A 15,502-nucleotide genomic window follows, 5' to 3' on the forward strand; every position below is an offset into this window, starting at 1 on the left:
AGACAAAAGGCTGATAAGGATAGAAGAGGAGTAAATTGTGAAACCAGAGCATGGGATATAGGAAAGGAGAGCAGCATAGTGGGAAAGAGGTGTATGAATCAGAATGGGACATAGGGAAGAATAGGGGGGAAAAAGGCGGAGGTTGAGGGGATGGGTTGAACTGACTCAGATTTTTGACCCCACAGGTTTGACCATTCGTTACCACCCATAGATGCTGATCAACCTGCTGAGTTCTTTCAGCATTTTGTTTGTTGTTAAAAAGTTATTTATCTTTGAAATATACAGATATATGAAGGAATTAGAATTCATTTATAAATAGGTTTTAGGCCCGGAGCAGTTGTTAAGCATTATTTATTGCCTAGTGCATTAAAATCACATTCCTGCATTGATTAAAAAAATTATATTATTAGGGTTTTTTAAAGCATTCAGAATATTTCCAAATTGTTAAAATTATCTCTTAACTCACTGATTCTAAAGATCAAAATATGGTGAATTTTGCAATAGTTCAGCCAGTGGAGAAATGGGATCATCAACAACAACTGAATGACCACATTTGATTGAACAAGTACATACTCTAAAAAGTAGATTTGCTCTTTGCAATAAGCAATGATAGCTTCACAATTATTACCATGGCAAATTCTGGGTGATGATGTTGTGACCCATTTTTATTCTGTTAATTGGTTCTGACATTATTGGTTCTAAGCATTATTATACTAATTTTTTGATTAGTACATGTGTCAGAAGTTATGGTGAGAAGGCAGGAGAATGGGGTTTGGAGGGAGAGATAGAACAGCCATGATTGAATAGCGGAGTAGACTTGATTAGCCGAATGGCTTAATTCTACTCCCATCATTTATGACCTAATGTACTGTTTGTTATTCTCAATATTATCAGAGCAACTATATATAGGTACTTTCTGTTGCTCCAATGGATTTGTTGATTTATATATTTTTCACAATACCACTAGATGGAAATACAGTGCTCCTAATCATGAATTTGAGCTGTGGCACTGGGGTAGAGTCGGTACCTACAGAAATGGCGGTTATATTATCGAACTAGAAAAAGATAAACATGCCACTGCCAAGATGATTAAATACCTCAAATCAAAACTTTGGCTTGATCATGGGAGTAGAGCTGTCTTCATAGACTTTACTGTCTACAATGCAAACGTTAACTTGTTTTGTGCTATCAGGTTTGTAAAATTTACGTTCTGCATTTAATATTCATTTATGTATTTATATATTATTTGAGTCTCATCATGTGCAATTTAACTATAGCCAATTCTTATAGAATTCACTGTAGAGAATTTTCCTGAGAAATACTGGCAGTTTTCAAAGGTTCCCTACACCGTCTTTATGGCATTTTCCCAACTAAACTCTAATGATGGACTTTTCTCCGGAATCCAGGTTGAAGTGCTGACTTTCATCAGTTTCTCAATTAAGCTGGAAAATTTGCCCTGGATCTAAGTTGCGTGAGTTCAGCAACACCATCCATTTCAGTGTAGAGTAACATCTGTGACGGAGAGAGGTCATGTTAAACCATTTTTATAATTTAAATACTGGTGCAAACTTGCAAATGTACTCATTCAAATGATGTGATATCTTTGAAAACCAATTCAACTAAACATGTTGTCAATGCATTTCCATGGATAGAGTTTGTATAGGGACCACCATGTGATTGGATTGCTGACTCCACATGGCTTCACCAATCAAGTCAGAATAGGCTTTGGACATCAAGTTGCCACTGAAAGATCCACTACAGATAAATGGAAATCTGGTGGTATTGTTAGCATGGGCAGCTCTCAGCTCCCAGGAAATTCAAGGCCATTGTTTTTGTTTCTGTTTGTGTTCTCTGCCTGCTGATTACTTTGTGGGCATATCTTTGTTACAAAGTCACTTATTTGCAAACTACACTTAATTAACTGTCCATGCAAAATGTAAACTCAGTCTACGAATACTTAGTTAACTTTAATGTATAACATGAGTCAATCTCAATAGTAGCAAGAATATGTAAAATATTTTATTTGATTTTTCATGCCAGAATATTACAAATTTAAATATCAAATAAATAAAAACATTTTTAGTAAATCCATAATAATTTAATCTTATTGCTTTCTTGCAAACTAGGCTTTTGGTGGAATTCCCTGCATCAGGTGGAGCTATCACTTCCTCTGAATTTTACACAGTCAAACTCCTACGATATGTTTCAAAATTTGACTACTTTCTGGCTGTCTGTGAAATCATTTTTTGTTGCTTTATCTTCCACTATATAATCCAAGAAGGCACAGAGTTGTACTTCAGAAGGTTGTCATATTTCAAGGAATTTTGGAATAGCTTGGATTTTTTCATTATTCTGGTCAGTATCACTTGATCTGAAAAGAAAATATTTTGTGCTTGAATTCATAACGTTCTTAATTCTACTAAATTATCAGAAGTAGAAAGACTTACTGCTGCAATATAAAATATAACAATACAGAAGTGCCTACTGTTCCAGTCGCATATCTTTTATTAGTATGTTATTGGCATTCATGAAGTTTAACCATTGGGATTCAAATGCATGAAGTAAAGCAGAAATTAAATAAAACATCTGTATTTACATTTTACATTTGCACAGTCATTTATTACTATTTCCTCTTCCTCATAATGCACGAACAGGATCGTTTTCAGTTTGCCTCTGTTCCACCCAACTAAGTTTCTCTATCCTTAACTCACTTTTCACCTTCTTTAGTATCTTCCCATATACATTCATAACACTTCTGAAATAGCCGTGTGCAATTGGCATCAGATTCTGTTGCCTCAAACAAATTGTTTCTCTTCCTGCATGGATGTACTTGTTCTGAACCACTAATTCTCACCAGAATGGGTTCCCTGGCATTCTCTTGTTCCAAGTCAGGCAATGTTACATATACCTTCACTCCATGTGACTGAAACTAGTTTAGTTTATTGTCATGAGGTACAGTAAAAAGCTTTTAGTTGCTTGCTATCCAGTCAGTGAAATTACTATCCATGATGACAATCGGGCCATCCACGGATATAGAATAAAGGGGATAACGTTTAGTGCAAGATAAAGTCCAGTAAAGTCTGATTAAAGATTGTCTAAGGGTCTCCAATGAGGTAGATGGTAGCTCAGGACCGTGCTCCATTTGGTGAAAGGAAGGTTCAGTTGCCTGATAACAGTTGTGATGAAATTCACTATTCCTAATTTGAATAATTTGTTTATTAACTCTTCAGATTTCATTCAGATAAAATATGTCACGACTGGACCTTCCATGAGTTCTTGCTGTGCATGTCCTTTTGAAAGAGATGCATTATATTCAGTGTTTAAATCCCTGCTTCAACGTCTTACTTTGTTAGATTAATGACTATTTGATGCTGTTTAATGATCTTGAGAATTTCAATAAATTCAATCAGCTAGCTCTCCCTGGATCCCTTTGTTTAAGGTGGTAATTGCTTGGTGCAAACGTTAGTGCCATTTATGAGTGCAAACCTCAATATTGTCTGCACCTTGCTGCCATTCATGGACTGCCACATTTGCTAAATGGAAATGAATGTTTTGTAATCAACAATGAATATTCACTTCTTGCCTTGTGAGAGAAGGAAAGTTATTGATGAAGCAGCTGAAAATGGTTGGACCCAGGACACTTGTGACAAATATCTAGTGATGTTCAAGCCTGGGAAGATTGACCTCTGACTCCGACAACCATCTCCCTTCACACAAGGTGTGACTTCGTTGGAATATTTTCCCTTTGATATCGATCGACTTCATGCTCTGAGTTTCCTGGCCAAATGAAATACTTCCTGTCTTTCCCTCATGGAAACCATCAACATAATACAAACTTTAACTAGATCACCCATCATTTATCTGATTAACTAAGCAACAAAATAATTTTGGTGATATTGTAACATTAATTCTTTTACTTCTGAAAATGGTTGGTATTGCGATCCTAAGTCGTGCTCCTAGCCTTATTTTAAGTCTAGGAAGTTGTGATAGTTTTATATTATTAATAGCTATGATTTTGAAATCATCTTTAGTTTTGATTTACATCTTTTTTCTCCCTCAGTTTTCTATGGCAGCCATTTTTTTCAACATCTATCGTACTATAAAAGTAAGCCTATTACTAACGCACCTTCTGAAGAACTCTAATTCGTATCCAAACCTCTACTTTTTGGCTTACTGGCAGAATCGGTATAATATCATAATTGCATTTACTGTTTTCATTGCATGGATAAAGGTATTTTTGAATACATTATCTTTGAAGAGATTTTACAAATTAATATTCGTACTGTTATTTATTTATAGATAGTCTAGCACCTCGATGTTAAACATATTTAACAGCCTGTAATCCTGACGAACCTCAGACCACTGCTTTCTTAGAAAACCCTAAGTTCAATCAGACATCAAGTAACATATTTGTAAATTTCAGATTCTGGAATAAATGATTGGCTTCATTTTAATAAAGTTTAACATCAGTAAAAAACGTATTCAAATTACTATGCTCAGGAACTCGTGAGTTATCAAAGCACATTAAAGCCAATTAATTCGTTTTGAAGTATAGTTACTGCTGTGTTAAAGGAGAACACATTTAGGTCACCTGTACTTGCCTTTTTGTTGGTTACGTCAAATACTCCTTGTTCCAAACGTACACTGGCACCATCCCCCAACTCTTTCTCCACTACATCGATGACCTCAAATTCACTTAGACCATTTTCTGACACTCTCTCACCTTTCTTAATTTCTCTGTTTCTATCACAAGAGACAGACTATCGACTGAAGGTATCACAAAATGCTGGAGTAACTTAGCAAGTCAGGCAGCATCTAGGAGAGAAGGAATGGGTGACGTTTCGGATCGAGACCCTTCTTCAGACTGATGTGGGGGGGGGGCGGGACAAAGAAAGATTATAGGTGGAGACAGGAAGACAGTAGGAGAACTGGGAAGGGGGAGGGGAAGAGAGGGACAGAGGACTATCAACTGATGTCCACTACAAACCCACCGACTCCCACAGTTATCTGGACTACACCACCCACCCTGCTTCTTGCAAAGACGCTATTGCTTACTCTCAATTACTTCTCTTGACACATCTGCTCCCAAGATTAGATTTTCCATTCTTGGGCCTCTGAGATGTCCTCATCCTTTGGTAAATGCAGTTAACCTCCTGCAGTCATAGATAAATCCCTCACCTCTGTGTCCTGTGGTTCAGTTCTCGCACCCCACCCCCCCCCTCCCTCTCCCAGATGGAACAAGGATAGATTTCCCCTTGTCCTTACCGTTCACCCCAGCAGCCTCCACATCCAACACATCAATCTCCGACATTTCTGCTACCTTCAGCGTGATCCCACTGCTCCCTCCGCAACTCCTTGGATCACTCATCCCTTCCCATTCAAACCACCCCTTCCACAGGTACTTTCCTCTGCATCAGCAGAATATATATGTTTCTATATAATACAGATTTGGTGTTCCTGATGTGGTCTCCTTTACATCAGTGAGACCAAACATAAACTAGTCAACTGTTGCGCCCAATATTTGTACTTGGTCCATCAAAGCCTGCTGGATCTCCCAGTTCTTAACCATTTTACCTCTCATTCCCATACTGAGGCTTCTCTCCTGGGCCTCTTCCATTGACAGTATGAGGCTACATGCAAACTGGAGGAACAACTTTTCATATTCCACTCAGATAACTTACAATCTAAAGGTATGAACATTGAATTCTCCAATTTTAATTAACTAACATACAAATAACTCCCTGCCCCCTTTATTTCCCCCTCTTCCCTGTTCTCCACCTAGAATTTGCACCCATTCACCGTCCCACCCGCTTCCACCTATATTCCTTCCACTGGCTTCACAATTTGTACCTCTTCTATCCTTATCTCACAGTTTTTGTCTTAAATCTCTGGCCTTTGTCCAACCATCTCCCAAACAACCACCACCCCCCCCCCCACCGGCTATATCAACCAATCACTTGCCAGGCTTTGTCCTGTTCCCACTTCTCATCCAGTTTTCTGCCCTGCTCCACCACAATCAATCTGAAGAAGTGTCTTGACCTGAAATGTCACCTACCCATGTTCCCAGAGATGCTGCCTGACCGGTTGAGTTACTCCAGCACTTTGGGTCTTTTTTTGTAAACCAGCCTCTGCAATTCCTTGTGACTCTAGGCCACTTGCTATTTTCAGATACTGCTATGGAATTCCCTAGCCAAGATGGCTGAAAAAATCTTCGTTTAGATCTTAACCAAAAAAAACATTCCGACAACGCAACACCCTCACCACATATATTGGCTGAAATTATGTGCTCTATTTCTAGAAAATAACTAAAGTTCAGGACTTCCAATTCAAAGATAAGAATATTGCTACGGCACTGAGGCTGGCTGGTTTAATAATAATGTTGTGTCTTATGGCCTAGCAGTTAAATTATGGATTAGCACCCAGAGATATCTGGTGTGCATCCCACCATGCTACTAAGAGATTTTAGAAAGCAAATAATTCAATGAAATTAGAAGTTGAAAAAATAATCTCAGTAACATTAAATATGAAACAATGTGATTGTTGTAAGAATCCAAAAAATTCTTCATACAGGAATCTGGCCTGTACGTGTCTCCAAAACAATAATTGCTTGGAATTATTATTCATCCCTAACTCCAGTTCCAAGCATTTAGAGATGAACAATAAATCATAATAAAGCTATTAATACCCACAAACTGCAACAATTAAATATTTTCAGAGTTATGTGGAACAATCAATTATGACAAAAATGTGAAATGGATCTAGTGAATTCCACATTAAATAGATATAAAACAATTTTCCATTAATACACTGCAAAAGAACGTTTTTTTAAATTCTACAGGCTTTTCAAATTAACATGATATAAATGTAGCATTTTATGGTAATGGAGATTATTTTTTAAGGATATGTTTTGTAAATCTTTTTCTCAGAAGAAAATAAAATCAATTTGAAGATGCCAAATTTACAATTTTGAATTTGTTTTTTTCTAGATCTTCAAATATATTAGTTTCAATATGACGATGGCACAACTAGCTACAACTCTCTCTCGCTGTGCCAAGGGCATAATTGGATTTGCTATTATGTTTTTTATAGTGTTTTTTGGATATGCTCAGTTAGGCTACCTTATCTTTGGCACCCAAGTAGAAAATTTTCACACCTTTGGCAACTGCATGTATGTACTAAAATTCCATTACATAAATATTGCATACAATAGTTATAAAACCTAGCTTATAAATTCTGTTTCAAAATTTCTGTGATTGAGTGGTTAGAAAAGTGGACATGCCTTAATCAAACCGCATTGATTGGTATAAATATAAAGTATTTCCATCACTGGTCCAGCCAGTGATTTATTACATGGGAAGAGCATATTCCTATGCCACGTAGAAATATGTGGCAGCTTCCTTGTTCAGCTCGGTGAAAGGTTCTCACTCACTTGACAACTTCCCCTTTTACATACTAATGGGCAACTGTTTATTTGCAACACTTTTGCAGTTTATTTCAAGATAATTTTTCTTTGTGGACTTTATTAAATCATCAACCAGTAACCTACATGAGATGATGAGATAAAGTACAAACCGCAGTGATCCGTAGTATTTTTTGAAAATCAGAAACAAGTTCTCCATAATTTGGTATATAAAGGCTGGAGGCTTCTGGAAAAAAATAGCTCCTGGTTTGACAAAATGCTTTGAGAATCTGATCCCTGCTCAATGCACCTTTATTCAAAATTAAAAACAGAAAGTGCCAGAAATACTCAACAGGTCAGGCAGCATTCTGCAGAGAGAGCAGAGTTTCAGATCAATTACCTTGTATCAAAGCAAGAATACAACTGTACCACTGTGATAGCATGAATAGAGTTTAATATCTCCACATACCACTGTGGTAGCATGAATAGAGTTTAATATCTCCACATACCTACTACCTACAAATCCAGCAAAAAAAAGAGCTGTGATTCACCTTAGTAGGATTCCAGAGTTTGGATACATGTGGAGATTATTACTCCATAAATGTGATTAAAAGCAATTATTTTAGACCTACTGGTACAAGAAATGTCACCTACAAATTTATTTGAGAACAATGTCAGAATATGCTGGGGAGCAGTTGTTCTCCCTTCCAATCAAGGTATCCACTGAACCAATAATATGTAGATAGGCTGATCAATTCCATTGTTACAAAATCAGCAGTGATAACAATTCTTTCTAAACAGATTCAAGGTCTACTGTATTGTCCACACATAATCAAACTAATAAGATAAACTCAGTAAAAAGGAATTGTTACAGATATTCATCTTGTTTTTGCGTACTAAACCAATGGTCCAAATAATAGTTAGTTGAAGTATCTTGACATGAATAAATGAATTTGTATTTTGTTTGCTAGTAGTTTGATTTTGTTTGATTTTTAAAATATATAATTTTTGCAGTTTTACACAGTTCAGGATTATACTCGGAGATTTTGATTTTCGTGAGATTGAAGAAGCAAACAGAATTCTTGGACCTATTTACTTCATCACATTCGTATTCAGCTTATTCTTTGTTCTGTTGGTGAGTAATATAGGGGGGTGAGGTGGGTACATGGGAACAGTGGACGGAGGAGAGTAGAAGCAAGAGACAAGGTGAGAGGAGACAGCATATTGTGGGAAGGAAGGGTGCAAGTGGGAGGATCAGGGTGGAAAGAGGGAGCAAGAGGTTACCTGAAATAAGAACATTCTGTGTTTATAGAACATTCTGAGTTGTAGAATATGAGGTGCTGTTCCTCTAGTTTGCAATTGCACTTACACTGACAGCAGAGGAGGCCAAGAACAAACAGTTGGTGTAAGAATGGGGAACCAAGTTGAAATGGCTAGTCTTTTTAATTTTTTTAATATTTTTGTTCTGGCTCCATCATTTTCAACCACATCACCTCTTCTGCATTCTTTATAATGGTTGCAATGCAGAATTCTTTGAATTCTGCCTTATCATATCATATATATACAGCCGGAAACAGGCCTTTTCGGCCCTCCAAGTCCGTGCCGCCCAGTGATCCCCGTACATTAACACTATCCTACACCCACTAGGGACAATTTTTACATTTACCCAGCCAATTAACCTACATACCTGTACGTCTTTGGAGTGTGGGAGGAAACCGAAGATCTCGGAGAAAACCCATGCAGGTCACGGGGAGAACGTACAAACTCCTTACAGTGCAGCACCCGTAGTCAGGATCGAACCTGAGTCTCCGGCGCTGCATTCGCTGTAAAGCAGCAACTCTACCGTTGCGCTACCGAGAGGAATTACAAATACACAACAGATTTGAAAAACAATTTGTTTATGATACGTTTTTTTTTAAACTATGAAAGAGGGCGATTAAACCAGATGGTTTTGTGATCAAAAACATTGTTCCGTCTCAATTGCATTTAACCTTCCATGAAGGATAGGGAAAATGAGAGGCAGAAAATTGAAATTCATTTCCTGATTAAACGTCAGAAATTGTGTCAACATTGGACAAATAATAAAGGAAAATAGAAATTAGGTGTTTTGTTTCTAAGGATATGTTCATACATTCATAAGTTCTAGGAGCAGAATTTGGCCATTCGGCCCATCATGTCTAGTCTGCCATTTGATCATGGTTGTTCTATCTTCTCAACACGATTCTCCTGCCTTCTCTTCATAACCCCTGACACCTGTACTAATTAAGAATCTGTTAGAAATATCCATTGATGGCCTCCACAGCCTTCTGTGGCAATGAATTTCACAGATTCACCACCCTCTGACTAAAGAAATTCTCTTCATCCCCTTTCTTGAGGTACACGACCTTTGTTGACCATTCACAGTGGTTAGTGTTGATTCATATGAACAATCTTGACATAGCATTATTTCAAAGTTTACAAAGCATGCAAAACTAAAAAATTACAGGTTTCAGGTTTTTTTTATGTAGGCTGCAGAAACATGGCCTGCAACAGGTCTTGTATTGTCCACTGGAGGGCCTCGGCCACAAGACCTTATGCATTGTGCATAGTAGGCTAGCCTGTTCCTGAATGAGTTAAACACTACTGCAGTGTGAATAGAGCAAGTATGAGAGTTATCTTAGGTGGGCTGGGTGATAGTGGAAGAAAAAGGTGAGAAGTTTCACAGGAAGGTGTTGGTCAAAGAGAGGATCTCATGATGAATAGGGGCTGCTCAGGCAGATTATAAGGATAGTCAAGGAATTTAGATAAGATCAAGTAGATGATGAGAAAGGAGACCAGACGGATGATGGAGGGAGCGAATGACATTGCAGTAAAGGAGCAGTAAAAGTGATTAGTAACAATAACATTTAAGGAAGCTATCTAACCTGAAGAGGAGGCTGTCCAAGAATTGGTTAAGACATGCTTTAGTGTTCTGAAAAGTCCCATGTGCAGGTAGAACTTTATGTAAGTGATCCCAACCAAATACCTCATAGCATATACCCAGAGATCAGCCATGATTGAATGGAGGGATAGACCTGTAAGGGCTAACATTACGAATGCAGCAATGTGGGTTTTATTGCAGGAGTGTAAAAGCTCCAGCTCGGATTATTCCTGGGGCTTCCTGTTGTCAGCATGGAAGCGCGGTTTATGGCTGATCGTATCCTCTGATATCAGCAACTGGCCTCAAAGCTTTGAAGTGTTAAGAAGAACATCTTGCCATATGGACTGCCCTTTGTTCCCAAGAAAGAAGAGGACACGACGGACACGGAGGTCTCGAAAGACACATAAAGATTTATAGGGCATTGTAAACTTGCCATATAAGGCAGTGATGGAAAAATACTGGCACATGTATTTAGGGTATAAAAGGTGTGTAAGCTTTCGGAGAGAGAGACTACACTAGCTTCCTGAGCGTTTCTGAACGCTCCGGTATCTAAGCTCTCTCCCACCTGGGTGAGTAGAATAAAGAGGTTCAATGATTTTGGTTGTCTGACTATTCTGTTAATAGGGCACGAACTACAACAGACCTGATAGACTGATGGCCTAATTCTGCTCCTTGGACTTATCTTGGACATGGGTCTAACTGCAGATCATCACTTAAGATTGACAGTGTGGGATGTTTTAATTATGGAAGTGATGTTCTATAATAATTCTGTTTTAAAGTAAGCATTGTTAAATACAAATATTCCTACTCCTGACTATGTGTAATAAGTGCAGAGTGTACTGTCCAAATGATATGTTTTCTTACAGAATGTGTTTTTGGCTATTATTAATGACACCTATTCAGAAGTCAAGGATGACAAATCATTACAATATGTAGACTTTGATATTTACGATGCGCTCAAAGGGGTAGGAAATTAATCACATTCTTAACTATTCATAATAAAAGCTATTTTAATTGTTATTTACACTGTAATTTTTCCTATATGTTTCATTTGAAGGTTTTCATTAGAGGTTTTCATTAGTCATGCAGCATAGAAACAGACCATTCAACCCACCATGTCAACGTCGACCAATGCACCCATCTATATTAATCGCATCTTCCAGCACTAGGCCCATGGCCTTCCATACCTCGGCAATTTAAGTGCTCATGTAGATACTTCTTACATGCTGTCAGCACTGTCAGCAACTCTGATTTCACTACTCTCTCTACCAGTGTCTTCCAGGTACTCGCCGCTCTGAGTGAAAAAGGTCCGTCTCAGCTTTGCTCTAAATCTGTTCCCCTTACCTTAATCACTGCCTCCAGTTCTATCTACCTCTGCCTTGCAGAAAGGTTTTCTACAGTCTATCCATTATTGAGATAAAATAAGCACACATTGCCAGATTTCTGCACATTACATCAATTAGTTAATATAAGGTTTTATAAATGTCCTGAAATTGTAAAGGCACAACAGAAATACGAAGGCTAGTCTTCCAATCTTGTAATATATTTCTTTAAGCAGTGATTGGGTATGTGATATACCTACTTGTACATCTCAACAGCTTGTTTCAAATTGTTCCTGCATAGTATATGGAAAGCTGGGCAATACATAGTATAATATATTCTCTTAGTATGATGCTTAACAGCCCTTTGCTCTGTTCAATAAAATGTCTTCCCAAAGTAAAAGTCAGATCTGTTCTTAAGGAGCTGTCAATTATAGACAATAGGTGCAGGAGTAGGCCATTCGGCCCTTCGAGCCAGCACCACCATTCACCATGATCATGGCTGATCATCCACAATCAGTACCCCATTCCTGCCTTCTCCCCATATCCCTTGACTCCACTATCATTAGGAGCTCTATCTAACTCTCTCTTGAAAGCATCCAGGGAATTGGCCTCCACTGCCTTCTGAGGCAGAGAGTTCCACAACTTCACAACTCTGATTGAAACAGTTTTTCCTCATCTCCGTTCTAAATGGTCTACCGCTTATTCTTAAACTGTAGCCCCTGATTCGGGACTCCCCCAACATTGGGAACACGTTTCCTGTCTCTAGCATGTCCAATCACTTCATAATCTTATATGTTTCAATAAGATCCCCTCTCTTCCTTCTAAATTCCCGAGTAAACAAGCCCAGTTACTCCAGTCTTTCAACATACGACAGTGCTGGCATTCCGGGAATTAACCTAGTGAACCTACGCTGCACTCCCTCAATAGTAAGAATGTCCTTCCTCAAATTTGGAGACCAAAACTGCACACAATACCCCAGGTGTGGTCTCACTAGGGCCATGTACAACTGCACAAGGACCTCACATTTATCCACATTAAACTGAATCTGCCATGCACCTGCCCACTCACACAACCTGTCCAAGTCACCCTGCATCCTCATAGCATCCTCCTCACACTTCATACTGCCACCCAGATTTGTGTCATCTGCAAATTTGCTAATGTTACTTTTAATCCCTTCATCTAAGTCATTAATGTATATTGTAAATAGCTGCGGTCCCAGCACTGAGTCTTGTGGTACCCCACTAGTTACTGCCTGCCATTCTGAAAGGGACCCATTTATCCCTACTCTTTGTTTCCTGTCTGCCAACCAATTTTCTATCCATGTCAGTACCCTACCCCGAATAACATGTGCTCTCATTCTGCCCACTAATCTACGTGGGACCTTATCAAAGGCGTTCTGAAAGTCCAAGTACACTACATCCACTGGCTCTCCCTTGTCCATTTTCCTAGTTACATACTCAAAAAATTCCAGAAGATTAGTCAAGCATGATTCCCCCTTCGTAAATCCATGCTGACTTGGAATGATCCTGTTATTGCTATCCAAATGTTCTGCAATTTCTTCTTTTATAATTAACTCCAGCATCTTCCCCACCACTGATGTCAATAGACAATAGACAATAGACAATAGGTGCAGGAGTAGGCCATTCAGCCCTTCGAGCCAGCACCACCATTCAATGCGATCATGGCTGATCACTCTCAATCAGTACCCCGTTCCTGCCTTCTCCCCATACCCCCTCACTCCGCTATCCTTAAGAGCTCTATCCAGCTCTCTCTTGAAAGCATCCAACGAACTGGCCTCCACTGCCTTCTGAGGCAGAGAATTCCACACCTTCACCACTCTCTGACTGAAAAAGTTCTTCCTCATCTCCGTTCTAAATGGCCTACCCCTTATTCTTAAACTGTGGCCCCTTGTTCTGGACTCCCCCAACATTGGGAACATGTTTCCTGCCTCTAATGTGTCCAATCCCCTAATTATCTTATATGTTTCAATAAGATCCCCCCTCATCCTTCTAAATTCCAGTGTATACAAGCCTAATTGCTCCAGCCTTTCAACATACGACAGTCCCGCCATTCCGGGAATTAACCTAGTGAACCTACGCTGCACGCCCTCAATAGCAAGAATATCCTTCCTCAAATTTGGAGACCAAAACTGCACACAGTACTCCAGGTGCGGTCTCACCAGGGCCCGGTACAACTGTAGAAGGACCTCTTTGCTCCTATACTCAACTCCTCTTGTTATGAAAGCCAACATTCCATTGGCTTTCTTCACTGCCTGCTGTACCTGCATGCTTTCTTTCAGTGACTGATGCACAAGGACACCCAGATCTCGTTGAACATCCCCTCTTCCTAACTTGACACCATTCAGATAATAATCTGCCTTTCTATTCTTACTTCCAAAGTGAATAACCTCACACTTATCTACATTAAACTGCATCTGCCATGTATTCACCCACTCACACAACCTGTCCAAGTCACCCTGCAGCCTTATTGCATCTTCCTCACAATTCACACTACCCCCCAGCTTAGTATCATCTGCAAATTTGCTAATGGTACTTTTAATCCCTTCATCTAAGTCATTAATGTATATCGTAAATAGCTGGGGTCCCAGCACCGAACCTTGCGGTACCCCACTGGTCACTGCCTGCCATTCCGAAAGGGACCCATTTATCCCCACTCTTTGCTTTCTGTCTGTCAACCAATTTTCTATCCAAGTCAGTACCCTACCCCCAATACCATGTGCTCTAATTTTGCCCACTAATCTCCTATGTGGGACCTTGTCGAAGGCTTTCTGAAAGTCGAGGTACATCACATCCACTGACTCTCCCCTGTCAATTTTCCTAGTTACAGGCTGACTGGTCGAAAATTTCTTGTTTTCTCTCTCCCTCCTTTCTTAAAAAGTGGGATAACATTAACTACCCTCCAATCCACAGGAACTGATCCTGAATCTATAGAACATTGGAAAAGGATCACCAATGCATCCATGATTTCTAGAGCCACTTCCTTAAGTACCCTGGGATGCAGACCATCAGGCCCCGCGGATTTATCAACCTTCAGTCCCATCAGTCTACCCAACACCATTTCCTGCCTATTATAAATTTCCTTCAGTTCCTCCGTCACCCTTGGATCTCTGGCCACTAGAACATCTGGGAGATTGTTTGTCTTCCTTAGTGAAGACAGATCCAAAGTACCTGTTCAACTTGTCTGCCATTTCCTTGTTTCCCATAATAAATTTACCTGCTTCTGTCTTCAAGCGACCCATATTTGTCTTAACTATTTTTTTCCTCTTCACATACCTAAAGAAGCTTTTACTATCCTCCTTTATATTCTTGGCTAGCTTACCTTCATACCTCATCTTTTCTCCCCGTATGGCCTTTTTAGTTATCTTCTGATGCTCTTTAAAAAAGTCCCAATCCTCTGGCTTCCCGCTCATCTTTGCTATTTTATACCTCTTCTCTTTTATTTTTATACTGTCCTTGACTTTCCTTGTCAGTCACGGTCACCTCTTACTCCCCTTAGAATCTTTCTTCCTCTTTGGAATGAACTGATCCTGCACCTTCTGTAATATCCCCAGAAATACCTGCCATTGTTGTTTCACCATCTTCCCTGCTAGGGTCTCTTTCCAGTCAACTCTGGTCTGCTCCTCCCTCATGCCTCCATAGCCCCCTTTGCTCAACTGTAGTGCTGACACTTCCGATTTTCCCTTCTCTCTCAAATTGTAGATTAAAACTTATCATATTATGATCATTACCTCCTAATGGTTTGTTTACCTTGAGTCAGTATGTCAGTAAGATGGAGAATATGGCTTAAAATAGAACACCTCATATTCTGCTTGGGTAGCCTATATCCCAATGGGGTAAACATTGAATTCTCCAATTTCAAGGA

The 15,502-nt window shown here is 39.2% G+C and overlaps 1 protein-coding gene across 1 annotated transcript in view; it reads left to right on the plus strand.

Moving 5' to 3' along the window:
- The window catches only part of LOC144599998 (polycystin-2-like protein 2), a 60,632-nt gene that overhangs the window by 18,648 nt on the left and 26,482 nt on the right, over window positions 1-15,502 (plus strand). Inside the window, exons 5-10 of the mRNA XM_078411296.1 lie at window positions 968-1,192; window positions 2,127-2,355; window positions 4,061-4,231; window positions 6,987-7,168; window positions 8,414-8,534; window positions 11,165-11,263. Coding sequence (XP_078267422.1) covers window positions 968-1,192; window positions 2,127-2,355; window positions 4,061-4,231; window positions 6,987-7,168; window positions 8,414-8,534; window positions 11,165-11,263 — 1,027 coding nt within the window. The remainder of the gene's footprint in view (window positions 1-967; window positions 1,193-2,126; window positions 2,356-4,060; window positions 4,232-6,986; window positions 7,169-8,413; window positions 8,535-11,164; window positions 11,264-15,502) is intronic.

The sequence above is a fragment of the Rhinoraja longicauda genome, chromosome 14 (assembly GCF_053455715.1).
Source record: "Rhinoraja longicauda isolate Sanriku21f chromosome 14, sRhiLon1.1, whole genome shotgun sequence".
Lineage (NCBI taxonomy): Eukaryota > Metazoa > Chordata > Chondrichthyes > Rajiformes > Arhynchobatidae > Rhinoraja > Rhinoraja longicauda.